This window comes from Macaca fascicularis, chromosome 4, assembly GCF_037993035.2.
Source record: "Macaca fascicularis isolate 582-1 chromosome 4, T2T-MFA8v1.1".
NCBI lineage: Eukaryota > Metazoa > Chordata > Mammalia > Primates > Cercopithecidae > Macaca > Macaca fascicularis.
In genome coordinates, this window is record NC_088378.1 from 124,695,177 (window position 1) to 124,712,415 (window position 17,239).

At 42.1% G+C, this 17,239-nt stretch overlaps 1 protein-coding gene across 10 annotated transcripts in view; it reads left to right on the top strand.

Annotated features, from left to right (window-relative positions):
* ADGRF5 (adhesion G protein-coupled receptor F5) overlaps positions 1–17,239 on the top strand; it is a 102,549-nt gene that overhangs the window by 55,448 nt on the left and 29,862 nt on the right. For all 10 annotated transcript variants that reach the window (XM_074039047.1, XM_005552795.5, XM_074039050.1 and 7 more), the window contains exons 4-6: positions 10,836–10,997; positions 15,407–15,583; positions 16,016–16,122. In XM_074039047.1, coding sequence (XP_073895148.1) covers positions 10,836–10,997; positions 15,407–15,583; positions 16,016–16,122 — 446 coding nt within the window. The remainder of the gene's footprint in view (positions 1–10,835; positions 10,998–15,406; positions 15,584–16,015; positions 16,123–17,239) is intronic.

Sequence of the window (17,239 nt, forward strand, 5' to 3'; positions counted from 1 at the left end):
GCAACTTTTTAAAACACTGTAGTCCACATAATTCAGTCTCCAATCACATCAGGGTCATATAGTGCAGTGTGATTTCCAAAAGTAATTACTAGGAAACTCCATTCTCTACCAAATGACGGTAACTGGATCATAACAACACGTAAGAACCTGCCTTCCCTCCCCAATGCCATCACTGCTCCTCACATTCCTAGGATTTTTCTGTGGCTCTCTCCTTAGCTGCCCTCCCACACCACCAAATGGCCTACTTCTCTGCCCACCATCCAGAAACCTTTCTTTTTGCCTTAAAAAAAAAAAGAAGAAGAAGAAGAAGAAAAAAGAAGAACATCTTTCACTCTGGACTTTATCTTGTGAAGCAATCTGACCAAGAGGCTCAAGTCCTCCTCTTGTGTTTCTCACTCCAGTTTTCCCACTCACCTCTAAAGCAGTGATCTGAAAAATACAAGACTCAGCCCTTTGGAGGGTTAGGGGTGGGTAAAGAGTTGCAAATTCTGACGTACCGACCCTCAAATCCCATCCTGAGTGGACCCTGCGCAGGTGTCAGGGCAGGGCCGCAGGCTGGGTGTTCCCAGGACCTGGTGCTCCCACTGCCAGCATAGCAGCCCTTCAAAAGCACAAATTGGATCTTGTCATTTCCCTCCATAGAACTCTTCATGGGCTCCCTTGGCCTTGGAACTAAAAGCCAATCCTCTGCTCGTGACTCATCAGGCCTTCCGTGCCTTTCCCACCTGATCTCCTTCTGTTCCCTTTCACGTCATCAACGCCCTGCCCGTCATCCCCCTTTGTTTATCTGGGAGACTCGCACTGAAGTCTCAAGTCCTATGAACTCCTGCCCTGCTAGGCCTTCCATCCATTTCCCAGAGCATCAGGGACTGCTTTTCCTGCGTTCCTGTTCCCCTTGATACATTTCCATTCACAACATTTGTCCCAAAGCACTGTGATTATTTTACCTCCTGTTTGCCACCCCCAGTAGAGGAGAGCTCTCGTGAGTTCTCCTCATCTCTAACCTGGCATCAGGCCCCGTTTCTTTCTCAACCAGTGAGCAAACAGATGAAGCACTTGCACGTTCACATTACGGCGCCTTTCTGAATTCCTATCAGGACGGGTCTGCTGGCTGAGTGGCTGTACCAAATATCTAGAAGGAAAAAGTTTTCACCCTATCACATTATGATGGAATCATTTTTTCAGGCATGTGCGACTTCATCTAATGATTCTAAAAGAGACAGTAGGCTGCCAAAGAGGGCAGGCTTACCCTAAGGTCAGAGTGGTGGCATCTGTTCGAGCCTTTCACGGTGCAGTGGCCAGACTCAACTGTTGTCCAGCGCTTGAAATGAGAATCTGACCACATTTTATTAAGCTCTTAAAATGCTGATTGGAAGATCATACCACTGTTGGTTTTCCCTCTCTTCTTTTCTCTTCTCTTTCTTTTCTTTTCTGTTTCAGCCTTCGTTTTCTTAGCCCTGTGGGATCCCACTCTCCCTTTCTCCCTCCTTCCCCAAAGTGGTCTATAGCACAGTCTGTACGTTCTGTGCTCTAAAATGGGTATCATTACCTCCACCCATCCCAACAACCCTTTAAACTTTTCTGCACCCTATGACGGGAGCAGAGCCAGAGATGTGCTCATCTGGGATTTTGAAAGACTGGCTTTTTAAATTCAAACGATGAATCAGTGAGTTCCAGCTCCAGGCTTCTGTCAAGTTCTTGTAGGGCTCAGGCTGCTGGCTTCCTCCGGAGCAGTGGGTGATTACAGCTGTAAAAGGAATGTCTTCCTGCACTTCTGAGCCAGGCTGTTTATGACCCGTGGTGACAGTTTGAAGGGATAGCCCCTGGGGAGGAAACCATTTCTATATCTAAGGATTTGACATGCCAAAATTTTTCCAGGTGTGCCTTCATTAAAAACAACCATGACAATGTTAAATCACCATGAAAAGATGTTTTCCATTTATTATACATGGTCCTCTGTGTTCTTGGGCTTCTAGAGTCATTTGGGAAGTGTTAATGAATCAACCTATCGTCTGCAGAAGACGGATTGACCTTGGTACTTTTACAAAATCGCTGAAGTAAGAAATGGCCATAGAAAAACCTAGGCACTAGACCCCAGATATCCAGAATGTAAGTTGCAATTAAGAATATGACTCAGCGTGGTGGCTCACACCTGTAATCCCAACACTTTGGGAGGCCGAGGTGGGCAGATCACGAGGTCAGGAGTTTGAGACCAGTCTGACCAGCATGGTGAAAACCTGTCTCTACTAAAACTACAAAAATTAGCTGGGCGTGGTGGTGGGCGCCTGTAGTCCCAGCTACTTAGGAGGCTGAGGCAGGAGGATCGCTCGAACCTGGGAGGCGGAGCTTGCAATGAGCTGAGATCGCACCACTGCACTCTAGCCTGGGTGACACAGCAAGACTCCATCTCAAAAAAAAAAAAAAAAAAAAAAAAGAGAAAAGAACACAACTGTCCGGAAAATGATGAAAGGAAGCCACAGAAAATGTTACCTTCAGCAGGATGCCACCTGGAGGTGTCTGTGCTCTGCTTGGTGGGTGTGTTAGTTAAGTGAGGTGTTAGAACTGGGCTCGGATTTTCAGAGTGCTATTCCCTTTCACATACACATACTTCTCCCTTTCTGAAGCCTGGTTGCCACAAGGAGACAAAGGTTCTAAGAGAAAGACAATTAGGTCAGGAATTTTCTTTTTTGAGTCATTGGGCAAAATCTTTAGCATTTGGAATAGAATCATCTTTAAAGATAGGATCAATACTTACATTTATTCTCAGCACACCATGAATTTCTACCCAAGTGACTGGTCAGTTATATAACCTAACTGGCCCCTTGAATTTGTATGTGTATGTCTGGGTGTGTATATATATATATATATATATATGCATACATATGTGTGTATATGTGTATACGTGTGTGTGTGTGTGTATACTGTTGTCCTTCCCTTAGTATCCATGGGGGATTCGTTCCAGGAACCCCTCAGATACCAAAATGTGTATATGCTGAAGTCCCTGATATTAAATTGTATAAATTTGCATATCACCTATGTACATCCTTGCATATATTTTAAATTATCTCTAGATTATTTATAATACCTAGTACAATGTAAATGCTATATGAATAATTGTTGTACTGTACTTTTTAAGTCATAGTGACAAGAAAGAAAGGCTGTACATGTTCAGTATAGACACAATTTTTAAAAAATATTTTCCCTCTGAGATTGGTTGAATCCATGGACGCAGAACCACAGATACAGAGGGCTGCCTGTATTATAGTACATACATATATGTATTACATTTGTATGTATCACATATGTATGTCACATTTACACACACACACACATATATCTCAGAGTTAGTACCTTATAGGGTTGTTAGAAAGATTAAATAATGTTATGTTAATATTACTTTTAAAATGTTAATTAAATTATCTGGTGTTTATTTTTTCTTTTAATAGTTTTTTAAAGAAATTTAAAACAAAGAAAATCGATTTATTGATAAAATAGTGTTGCATTTGAAAGGACCTGATCTACCTCCGGTCCAGAGAAGGTATTCTGTACCACTTGAAGGCAGGGGCACAGAGGCTGTGACACAGGAGTTAGCATTTTAGGAAAACTCTTTCAAAATTCTCTCAGGAAAAAGAAGCCTGCATGAAACCTAGAGGTAAGAAAAAGCATGGATCTGCCTGTTAGGACAATGAGTGGCTATAAGGGAGCAGAGAGAAGTAAGAATGGGGGAAAGATCCCGAGTCATGTCACAATTCCATCAGGAAGTGGATTCTGGATCAGCTGAGTGGCTGGCACAGAGAGGTGACTGGTTAATGCGCTTAAATGAAAAGTATCCCGATGGTTATGGCTAAATAAATTACATGAAGAAATTAGTGCCTGGGAGACCGGCCAGGAGGCTCGGCAGTCTAGACATGCAACCCTGCCATGGAGTAAGATAGGAAAGAAGCAGAGGAAATGCTCGCCAAAGACATTTTGAAAACCACAGCAAAAGGTCTTGGACAGATGTGACTTGGGGATGAAGGGCAGCAATAATCCCTGTGACTCTGCAGGAGTGTACAAACCTGGGAGATGGTGCTTTGGGGAGGTCACAGGTAGAGACCAGAGTTGGAAGGAAAAGCTTGTTCTGGAGGTTTGCAGCTAAGCTCCAAATTTAGTCTTATGGGGACTCTTCACGGGGGAGTGAAAGTGGATGTTACTTACTGGTTGGCAGTAATACAAATATCAACTGGCCAAGTTCTCCATTCCAGGTTTCTGACAGTAATTGGGAAGGGGGTATGTCTTGGAGCCTGGTGCTGAAGAGCCCCAATGATTATTCTTTGGCTTTAAAGGAATAACCGATGAGAGGCAAAACAGTGAGAGAGGGGGATTCAGGATGTCCAAGCCCTGCCCTGGATGCGTTCACATTTTCACATCTATTTAGTCAGAGTAAGGTTCCTCCCAGACTGGGTCTCTGGCTGCTAGTACGGAAATCCTGCCCTTTCTGCAGGCCTAGCAACCTGGGTGTGCTGGCCCTTTTAGATCTGGGTTCGGGAAATGCCGGAAACTCCCCAGGTTGAGGAACAGACTTTTGGGTTGTCATGGTTGTAGCCTTTCTGGTGATGACATGCGGCCCTGAGTGCTCTGAGCCGCAGTGGTGGTGGTAGAGTGAGATAAAAGACCTGGCGCTCTCCGGCTGGTGTGTGGGTTTGATTTTAAGCTTGACATTTAATATTGGGAGTGTTTTGCTTTTTTAACATTTTTCTGGTTAATGTTTTTCTTTTTTGTTTGTTTGTTTAACTATCCCAAAGGTGAAGCCTGATAGGAATAATGTTAGCATTTCTTTCTTTTTTTTTTTTTTTTTTTTGAGATGGAGTCTCACTCTGTTGCCCAGGCTGGAGTGTAGTGGTACGATCTCGGCTCACTGCAACCTCCACCTCCCAGGTTCAAGCGATTCTCCTGCCTCAGCTTCCCAGGTAGCTGGGACTACAGGCGCCCGCCACCCTGCCCAGCTAATTTTTCGTAGTTTTAGTAGAGACAGGGTTTCACTGTGTTAGCCAGGATGGTCTTGATCTCCTGATCTCGTGATCCACCCACGTTGGCCTCCCAAAGTGCTGGGATTCCAGGCGTGAGCCACCGTGCCGCGCCCTTAATGTTAGCATGTCTTGACCTATCAGCACACATCTGCGTAGAATATAATCATTATATTTATGATAATCAGAATTACTATTTTACTGGCAACTATATGCCAGACACTTTGTTAGGGGCACAGTCTGGTGTTTGATGACACAGTGCTGCCCACTTTCTCCTCCATCTACACCTGCCGGGTAGCCCACAGCCTTGGATTCTGATGATTTTCTTTTGTAAACAACTCTTTCTGAAACCTGAAGAGAGAATAAGATCCCTTCACCACATCTGCAGAGCAATCACACAGTAGCATACAGCCAATGCTGCCAAATTGCCACCTTCTAGAATATGTCAAGAAACAAGCAAAATAGTAGGTATCTTTTGATATTTACTTACTAAGACCAACAGGGAGAAGCAGGAGAGCCAAACCATCAATGGTAAAATTGTATTGGTCTGTTTAGTCAAGAGGAAGCCACACCAACCAATCTCTTTTTTCCTGGGTGAAGTTATCAGGCAAGAGGTTAATTTATGCATCTACTTAAGCTCTGACTCTGACAAACCATAGTTCCCATTAGTGTTTCCAGGCAAAAGTAGAATTGTTTGCTTAAACAGCTGTGATTAAGACCCAAATATCTTGGTTGCAGTTTGTGGCCAACTTTCCAGAAATGTCCCTGTAAGATAAGTGCTGTGTGGCTGGCAGTGATTTATGGGAAAGGAGAGGGGAAATCCTGGTTGTCTTGTGCCTCCTGGGCCTGCTGATAGGCCTCTGTCTGTGACACTGATGACACCTAGAATTGGCTACCTTCCACACAAGGCATCAGCGAGCCAGAAAAATCCAGACAAACAATGCCAGGGGCAAAGAAAACACATTAAACTCCCAGGAGTCAGACATCCTGAGGAGCAGAGGAGGGCGGGAGTGCATCCAAAACACACACACAGAAGTTGATGAACTGTCCTCATTCCTCCTGGTCCCTGGTAGTCTGGGGAAGGACAAGAAATGTCACTTCCCAGGCTCTGAAGTCCTCAGCTTGAGCAGGACAAGTGGGTTTGGCATTTCTAACCCTAAACTGGGCCTTCTGAGGCAGTGAGGTGAGTGAGCCTCTGACCCCACTGCTATGTGGGTCATGCTGATCCCTGAGCATCTAAGCTGCTCCTCAGGTGCTTATCCTGTTGCCCCGGGGCATTACAGGGGAAGAAAGCTCACCCACAGCCTCTATGTTCTGTTTGCCTAGAGGAGCGTGATACTGTTCTAGGCTTCAGATGAGAAGAAATGACCCAATTTCAAGTGCGTACTGGGGGATTGAGGGCGTCTTCTTGCTATTCCTAAACCAAGCCAAGAGCGTTGCTATCTACGGCTTTCACACCTGTTTACTCTTCCTAGAGTGACATTTTCCAGATAGCTTCCTTGTTCGCCCCTTACTTCATTTGAGTCTCTGCTCAAAGTTTACTGCTTGAGAAAGGTCTTTTGTAACCATTCTATCAAAATAAATAAATAAATAAATAAATAAATAATAAAAAAATAAAAGCAAACAAAAAGCCATCCCTGTTGCCCCAATCACTCTGTTTCCTTGCCTTCCTTTATTAAATTAAAATGTAAACTTATCTTTTGCCTCCAGTATAAGGATGAAAGATCCTCAAAGACAGGGCTTTGCTCCTTTTATTCACCCTGTGTCTCCAGCTCCTAGTGCAGTGCCTCGAAAACAGGCATTCAATAAATAGTAAAATTCCAGGTAAATCATTAAATCAAGGAACTAACAAATGAGCAGAGCAAAGCTTAATATCAAAATACATGAGTATCAATGACAATGGATCACAATGCATTTTTCCTGAATGTGAACTTTTTTTTTTTTTTTTTTTTCCGTGAGACTGAGTCTAGCTCTGTCTCTCAGGCTGGAGTGCAATGGCGTGATCTCGGCTCACTGCAACCTCCACCTCCCGGGTTCATGTGATTCTCTTGCCTCAGCCTCCCAAGTAGCTGGGATTACAGATGCCTGCCACCACACCCAGCTAATTTTTGTATTTTTAGTAGAGATGGGGTTTCACTGTGTTGGCCAGGCAGGTCTCGAACTCCTGACTTTGTGATCCATCCACCTCTTCCTCCCAAAGTGCTGGAATTACAAGCATGAGCCACCGTGCCTGGCCCTGAATGTAAATTTTTAAGACATTTATTATGTTGAATAGAATTAAACAATGGTTTACATAATTCTTTGATTCATTATTAATCATTTTGCCTTTGAACTTGATTTCTATTTTAGAATTTACTTTAGGAATTGTACATCAAGCTCTAAAGACACATTTAACAATAATAACTCATATTTTTAATAGTACTTTAAAGTTTACAAAGTGGTCCCATTTGGCAATGATAGACTGGATAAAGAAAATGTGGCACATATACACCGTGGAATACTATGCAGTCATAAAAAAGAATGAGTTCATGTACTTTGCAGGGACGTGGATGAAGCTGGAAACCATCATTCTCAGCAAACTAACACAGAAACAGAAAACCAAACACCACATGTTCTCACTTATAAGTGGGAGTTGAACAATGAGAACACATGGACACAGGGAGGGGAACATCACCCACTGGGGCCTGTCGGGGGGTCGGGGCTAGGGGAGGGTTAGCATTAGGAGAAATACCTAATGTAGATGACAGGCTGAGGGGGGCAGCAAACCACCATGGCGCGTGTTTACCTATGTAACAAACCTGCATGTTCTGCACATGTATCCCAGAACTTAAATTATTAAAAAAAAAAAAAAAAAAAGTGGTCTCATTCATTATCTCCTTCCATCTGAGGTGTGGCAGGGCATGATGAAAAGAAAATGGTCTTTGGCGTAAAATCTGAACAGAACTGCCTCGGTTTCAATGGGGAGTGATGATGTCCATGAATCACCATGTGCTTTCTATGCACACACTTGTTCTTCAGTTGTGACTGAAAAGAGCACAGGGAATAGGCTCAGGGCCAGACATGACCCTCAGGCAGGCATTGATATTTTGCGAGATCAGATCCTGGGATGCAACAAAGCCAGTAATGAAGTGGATATGATATGAATTTGTTACTGACCTCACCCATCCAAAAGGCAGCTACCATCCAGGAAATCCTGTTTTTATTTCTGGGAGGAGAGTAGACTGGCATGGCAAAGAGGATCCTGGAGGTAGTGAACCCTCTGGAGGATATAAACATTGCTGCATTGCTTTTCAGGAAAAAGAATGTGCACTAAGGCAGAACTTGTAAATATCATGCAGCCTTTCTCCTCGTAAATATTCCCAGTGGACAGCATAGTGTGTCCATAGTTAGAATTACATCAAATAAGATTCACCATTCTTCCAGGAAGCTTGTTTTCATCACAGAACCATTTGAGAATCAAAAGTCAATAGGAAATTTTAGGCAATGCCATACTATCGTGACAGGCTGAGTTTCTGCATTCTTATAAAAGTCACTTTATTGTATTTGTTAAGTAGATTTTTATAAATAAGAAATATACCTTAATATCCATTCTTAATTTTAGGAAAATCTGCACAGACCTTTTTTATAGGCTGAGTTAATTGCAGAAGCTGAATGATGCCAGGATGAAATTCTTCTCAATAAGGTTGATGGGTAAAACCAAAGACCTAAGACAAACAGTTTACCAAGCTCAATGGACAAATGTTACAGCTTTCTGAAATAAACATTCAACAGTTAGAGTTTCCCAGCATAAACTTACTCTACTTTAGTATTTCACACCAAGAGTCCTTGGAATATTTAGATCTTACAATATTATGGGGAAATTTTTTGCCCTTTTAACATAGAATGTTAACTTTATGGTATAATAAACTTCATCTTCTCAGATACAAGGTAAATTTTAAAGTAATAATTTTATAAGTATTCACTAATTTTTTCCTTATTTGACTGACAAGATAAAATATTTTCAATGGCTGGGCACAGCAGCTCATGACTGTAATCTCAGCACTTTGGGAGGCCGAGGCAGGCAGATCGCTTGAGCCTAGGAGTTCAAAACAAGCCTGGGCAACATGGCGAAACCCCATCTGTACAAAAAGCACAGAAATTAGCTGGGCATGATGGTATGAGCTTGCGGTCCCAGCTACTCAGGAGGCTGAAGCCAGAGGATCACTTGGTCCCAGGAAGTGGAGGTCACAGTGAGCCAAGATCATGCCACTACACTCCAGCCTGGGCGACAGAGAGACACCCTGTCCCAAGAAAAAGAAAAATATTCTCAATCTATCTGTGTAAAACCTTCTTATTCCTTGAAGGTTCCTTATTAAGTATTAACTGTGCCCATGGCTTCGGTTATATATTCTAGCCAAGATTAGGCCAAAGGTTCTGTCAGTGACAGAGAGGTGAATTTGTGACTTGACTCGGAGAGTTTCAGGTTTAACAAGAATTGATTGGTCACATATTTATAATATGGTAAGCTCTTTGCCAGATGGAGTAAGTAAGGCTACGAGAAGTGAAAGAAGCATAAAAGAAACAGTTCCTGCTCTTGGGAAGCTTAAAATTAGTGGCCCAGACACAGTATGTTATAGAAAACTATGAAAGAACAATTCCCAGAATGTGTGTGTGTGTGTGTGTGTGTGTGTGTATATATATATATATATAGTCTCTCTCTCTATATAGTAGTCAATATAGACTACTATAGTCAAGATGGATCTGTTCCTCAACACACACCTACATCAGGCAGGCTAGACTTTATCTATCTATCTATCTATATATAGTCTCCATGTAAACATAGAGTAGACTATATAGTCTATATATAAACATAGATTAGACTATATATAGCATACTATATATAGACTATATATAGGATATATACTATGCTAGATATACTATATAGACTATATAGACTACTATATACAGTACTGTATATAGACTATACACAAACTACTCTATATAGACTATATACAGAGACTATATAGTCTCTATATATAGACTGTATATAGACTACTCTACATAGGCTACTGTATATAGACTATATGTGCTATATATACTGTATATAGCATATATAGTAGTCTATATATAGTTCTATATATAGACTGTATATACTATATATGTACTCTATATATAATATATATACACATACACACACACATATACATATATATTAGCCTGCCTGATGTAGCTGTGTGTTGGGGAACAGATCCATCTTGAATGCCAGCCAGTTAACCACCTGGAGACAATTTGGAAAAACAATGAAGAGCTGAAAATCTATTTTATTTTACTTTCCAATTTGCCAAATTTTGTTGAGCACCTGTCATGTTCTGAACACTGGAAATTCAGAGGAAGAGCAAAGAATATATGCTCTTTCCATAGGCTAAGGGCAAAGGGAATTAACTGGGTGACCTTTCCCGGATGTCTTCAAGCCATGCTTGGTTCAGCCTTTAGAGTATGCATCTATTGACTGATGCATACTGCAGATGAAACACTGACTCACTCCTTTGACTGCTGACTGTGACATATTTTGCCCGAATGGTTTCCAGACCCTCCCTGCTATTCTCTCTGCTTCCACTCTTGCCTCATTACAGTCCATACTTCACACAGCAGTGCTTGGCCTTGGACACCAAGGTGGTGAGTAGATAAACTCTTCTTTTTCTCTGAAAGGTTTCACTAGAAATTCCCAAGGGTTGATAGACCAACCATTCACATGTACCTGTCATTACCTTTAACTGCTGAAAAATCCATCATGATCTTGCTCCATCTCCCATGGTAAGTTTTCTCAGCCTTCATGTGCTTTCATTGCAGTTGCCACGAAAAGTCCTACAGCTGAAGAATACACTGTTAATATTGAGATCAGTTTTGAAAATGCATCCTTCCTGGATCCTATCAAAGCCTACTTGAACAGCCTCAGTTTTCCAATTCATGGGAATAACACTGACCAAATTTTGAGCATAAATGTGACAACAGGTGAGTAAGAGACCCATTGCTTAAGAATAAATGATCGGATGTCTTGAGAAAGACTGTCTGAGCTCCTGACTATCAGAACAATCTTTTACTTAGTAGGCAAGTGAAATGACTCACCAAGACTGATGTGTGATTCTATGACTTCATAGCCTTCCTGAATGAAGCCTTTATCAGTAAACTCTACAGCCAGAGGTTTCTTATTTTAGATGGTGACAAGAGGTTTGCTTGGTGGTTTATGTGATGCTTATCATAAAGTGGTCCCAAGATATGGCCGGGTCCTTCATGATAAACTACTGGGTCCTCTTCCCTTGGGCAGATAAACTACTGGATCCTCTTCCCTGTGTCCTCTTCCCTTGGTATATCAATGAAAATAGAAAGGACTGGTTCAAGATATTAGTAAGTACCAGATACCCTTCTCTTTGGCATTATAGGTCAGGAAACGGGAATGAGGTACATGCCTGCATCAGAAGCAAGGCATTAAATAGAACCTTTCAGGCCATAGATTGGACTTTCTGGTTGCAAACTCTTTTTCAATGTCATGCTAGCTTCCCTATGTCTCCAGAGACCATCACCCAAGAGCTGGTATACAGTAGAAGTTGTGAGATAAGGCTCCCAGTTATCTGATAAAAGGGAATTGCTTTTTAAACTGGAAAGCACTAATAGATGTTGGGTTTTATTATTCTAAAATGAGAGCAAGAAAAAATTCTTGTTTTTGAAATTCTTTTTGAATTCTCATATTTCAAATAGTCCATCCTGATGTCGGTACATGCATTTTAATTTTTGATTCTTAATATATGCTACTCGAAGTCATAGCTCCCTTACCACTCCTTTTGGATGCCATTTCCCACTGATTCCTACCATTAGTACTAATTTTCTTGAGTTAGTGATTTTCCAGTTGGATGCCAATGTGCATTATAAGTCCTTCAGGAGCAGTGAGCTTCTGCTGTGTTTCCCACTCTTTATCCATAGAACATCTCACCAAACTAGGGTACTTTGGAAAATACATAGGAAATACCCTTCTATGTTCCCACCCAGCACAGATCTTTTGCCTTTAGAATAAATTATTGCATAGATTTTAGTCAATTTTTCTTCCCAAATTTTTTAACAGAAACCTTTTGGTGTCTTTGTAGGTGCTAGTAAATGAATCCAGTAAACAAAACTGACCAAGTATCAAAAATACTTTTTTGTTGAACAACTAATGATTATAGACACTTGAGCTTTAGTTGTGAGTTTACCTTCCATATGTTGAATATAAACATACTCTCTCTAATTTTTTCTACTAGAGATGGGATGACTTCAAGAGGCTTCACCATCTTAAAAACTTGGGTTAACAAGCTTCTCAATTAAATGCAATTGACCTTGGAAAGTTTAATTTATCCTTCCAGAAAGACTGGTCATTCACACATAGAGGGGGTGAATCTTTTCTGCTAGTGAACTATGAAACAGGTTTGACAAAAGTGAATATTTCAGTGTGGCAGAGAAAGCCTGAGGCTCATGGACCTCAGGACCAGCAGGGAAGAGCTAAGAGGAGTTGGCCTAAAAGAGGAAGTGAATGGGGTGGGTGACCCTCAAAAACTGAGTCTATCTTCTAATTAGAGAACTAAACTTTTTTTTTCCATTACCATAAAAACCCAAAGGACACAGAGACAAAAAGAAAAAAGTGTCCTTTCACACCACTCTCGTGGAGAAAAAGAAGAGGCCTTGTCTTGATGGAAACCCCAGTGAGGAAGAATAAGCATTCTCAAATTTCAGTGAGAGCCTCTGGCCTGGGGCTGGTTCGTCTCTGGGCCTATGTACCACATAAAAAGAAGGGTCAACCTTGGCATGGCAGTGAGTGACTTTCATGGCTTTAGTGCATTTTCATCTCGCAGAGTGAGCAAACAGGACCAATGCTTCCTTTCTATGTTAAATGCAGCAGGATGTATGTTCTATGTTAAATGCAGCAGGGCAATGAAGGTTAGGCCTACTGACCATGGCACTAATGACTAAGCATCCAAACTTTCACCATCTTCCTTTTTCCATCCTTCCCTCACCTCATTTTTCCAGCAGTCTGCCTTATGATCCCTTTTTAGTAATGGCAAATGAAACTGAGGATATTTAAAACCGGACAATGTGCATAAAGCACCGGACAATACCTGGGATATGGCAGGTGGTCTGGAGGTGGTAACTTTTTCCATTCTCCTAAGGCATGTTTGTATTTTTGTGGGACTCAAAAGTTCTTCAACCACTCCTCCCATAATGCTCCCTCACAAAACAGAAGACAACAACAAAATTGCTTTAGCACTGGAATTTCATGTCAGTAAGAGAGAGATTTCAACAACTGGGATCCTGTTGGCTATCCTCAAATTACCTCTAGTGGGCACTCAGCTTCTTTGTTAGCAACTCCAGTTTCTTCTGTTCCTAATTCTCCTGCCCCACTGCCACCCACTGCTGGGACACAGACTGCATCAGTATCCAAGGAATTAACTGGAACGTGTTGTCCCTCCTATTTCCGAAATAACTATTTGATAACTTCCCTTTGGGTAGTCACTCTGTGGGACTTTTCCTGGGCACCCATCTGCAGAAAAAATAGCTCTCAAAGATGTGACTTTGGTCCAGCTTTGGAAACTGATTCAAAGCACTCTGATTTCAGAACATTTCTTACTGTCTCCCATGAGAGCAGTGTTCATGTAGGCTGTTCACACCTAACTTGATATGTAAAAGGCACAAATTTACTTGCACTCTGTATTTGTTATCTATTGATGCATAACAAAGTCTAAAACCTAGCATCATAAAATAACAAACATTTATTATCTGAGAGATTTTTTAATCATTGTATTTATATTTGTTAAGAATTAAGATGTAGAAGGTGGAAGTATTGACAAGTATTGGTACTAACAGTAACATAAAAATAAACTTCCATACAGGTATAAACTTATTTGCCCTATAAACTATATCTACAATAGTCTACAAATAGAGGTATGCTCTAACATACATCCTGCTGCATTTAACATAGAAAGGAAGCATTGGTCCTTTTTGCTCACTCTGCGAGATGAAAATGCACTAAAGCCATGAAAGTCACTCACTGCCATGCCAAGGTTGACCCTTCTTTTTACGTGGTACATAGGCCCAGAGACGAACCAGCCCCAGGCCAGAGGCTCTCACTGAAATTTGAGAATGCTTATTCTTCCTCACTGGGGTTTCCATCAAGACAAGACCTCTTGTTTTTCTCCACGAGAGTGATGTAAAAAGACACTTCTTCCTTTTTGTCTTTGTGTCCCAAGTAGGGTTTTTATGGTAATGGGAAAAAAAGTTTAGTTCTCTTACTAGAAGATAGACCCAGTTTCTGAGGCTCAGAAATCTTAGAGAAGCTTAGATGGGTGGTTCTGGCTCAAGGTCTCTTGTAAGGTTGTAAGTAATCTATCAACTAGTGCTGTCATCATATGAAAGTTCAACTGGCATATGAGAAAAAAAATTCTTTTCTTTTCTTTTCTTTTCTCTTCTTTTCTTTTTGAGACAGGGTCTCACTTTGTTGCCCAGGCTGGAGTGCAGTGGTTGCATTCTCAGCTCACTGCAACCTCTTCCTCCCAGGCTCAAGCAGTCCTCCCACCTCAGCATCCTGAGTAGCTGGGACACACTACCATGCCCAACTAATGTCTTTGTATTTTTTGTAGGATAGGGTTTTTCTATGTTGCCCAGGCTGGTCTCAAACTCCTGGGCTCAAGTGATCCACCCGCCTCGGCCTCTCAAGTGCTGGGATTACAGGAGTGAGCCACTGTACCTGGCCTGGAAAATTTATTTCTAAGCTCACTCATGTGGTTGTTGGCAGGCTCCAGTTCCTCACTAGCTATTGGCTGCAGACCTCAGTTCCTTGCCATGTGGACCTCTCCATGATGTGCCTTCATGCCATGGCAGTCAACTACCCCCGGAGTGAGAGGAGAGAGAGAAAGAGAGAGATTAACCAAGAGGAAAGCTATAGTGTTTGTAATAACCTAATCTCAGAAGTGCCATACCATCACTTCTGCCATACTCTATTGATTACATAGACCAATCCTAGTACAACATAAGAAGGTACTACAAAAGGGTTTGAATACCTAGTGGTAGGGGTGGGCAAAGGCCATCTTGGAGGCTGGCTACCTTATACTTATCATCATAGACATCTGGTGACTATTAGCTATTAGGCATGAGTATCTAAAAGATGACTTAGCCATTCATCACTCAACTGTCACAGCAGTCATCTTTCAGATTGTCATGGCTAATAGCATGGTGATGCATACATGCAAACATCAATTTTATGCTATTGAAGTTCTCAGAAAGGTAACAGAAAGTCAGATTAGGATTTTCTTCAAGAATGAATACCTGCAGGCTATAAATACAAATGTGGTGACTGCCTTCTCCACCTTGTCTCTCCTTGCTATTCTGGTTAATGATAGTCTGCAGACCCGCTGGGAATGAAATCTGGTGCTCCTGCGAGACAGGCTATGGGTGGCCTCGGGAAAGGTGTCTTCACAGTCTCACTTGTCAAGAGCATGACGTCTTCCTCCCGGGGCACCATTGCAGTTGCCTTAAAGAACTGCCTACCAAGGGACCTTTTTGCCTGCTTCAGGAAGGTAAGTAACTGTTCATTAAATGCGCGTTGAGTGGTTATTCAACATCAGTTTACAACTGGGTGCAGTGGCTCATGCCTGTAATCCCAGCACTTTGAGAGTCCGATGTGGGTGGATCACCTGAGGTCAGGAGTTTGAGAGCAGCCTGGCTAGCACAGTGAAACCCTGCCTCTACTAAAAATGCAAAAATTAGCTGGGTGTGGTGGTGCACACCTGTAGTCTCAGCTACTCAGGAGGTTGAGGCAGGAGGATCACTTGAACCTGGGAGGCAGAGGTTGCAGTGAGCTGAGATCGCACTGTTGCACACCAGCCTGGGAGACAGAGGGAGACTCCATCTCAAACGAACACACAAAAACAACTTACAAATGTTTCTGGTTTGTATATACTCAGACACTAACATAATATTTGTAAATATTGCCCTGTGTTTTTCAACAGATGTTACCCTGAACATGAGAGTCAGACTAAATGTAGGCTTTCAAGAAGACCTCATGAACACTTCCTCTGCCCTCTATAGGTCCTACAAGACCGACTTGGAAACAGCGGTAGGTTTTGGCCCCAAGAGCCTCTTAACCAACAAAGTGTTTGGACTGAACTGAGTCTATAGCATTCACAGTGAACAGTGGCTTGGATCTGTCAGAACTTACGGATGTGGATTTATTATTCTTTTACCTCTGAGATGGTGAATTAATATGTGCTCAAATCAAATCATGTTTAGGGGACAGTGTGGCATCACCTTGACCTATAAGTATAAATTTTTCCCAGTGTGGAACTGTTTCAGATAAGATTTGGTGGCATCAATTCACTAAAACTTATTCAAAGCCCCAAGAACCTATAGCCTACAAGCACCAGTTGGTGCATTTCTATTCTTCACATACCACATGAATGAAACTCCTAACTTTTGGGCAGACAAACCTGTGGCTGAGCACAGAGGGTTTCAAACCACTCTACACCAGAGGTTGCTAGGCATTCATACCTAAGACAGATATAAATTTATTCACATAAAAATAGAGACTATTCCACCAGTGTTAACTGCCAGTCACTGTCTTAAGTGCTTCACATTGAATTGATTCATCTAAACCTAAACACTTTGCTGGAGTTATCATATTTGGAACAGAGCTTCCCAATGGATGTGTCACAGATTATTACAGGTGGGCTGAGATAATGACTTCCCTTCTCCTGGCAGCTGAGCCCTGCCTTAGGCTGTTAGCAGCCTCCTGCTCATCCCAGCATGTCACCCAAATATTGTCATCTCCCATGAGTGCCTTGATGAAGTGCCGCTTCAGAAGAGCTCTTGGATATTTGATTTACATTTCTGGCATTTAATATGTCTGCACAGCAGGAGAACCTCCTCACACACACACTACACTAAATTATATGCTTTGAAAGAGAGAGTTACATAGCAACCACCTAGGTACCTGGCACACCAACCAATCCTGCAGTATGGCAGCCATGAGGATGCCCCTCCAAGACCTCCAAGTACAGGTCATGTAATGGAGCAAGGGTTGCAGCTGCTGCTTCTGAAATCCACGACCATCACTGCTGCTCCCTACCAATGAAGGGGCACAGCACATCTGTGTCTGGCAGATACTGGGACTCCTTGGAAGGCTTTATTGAACCTTTCCAGGTTCGGGCTAGGGTGCTTTTATCCAACCTTCCTTC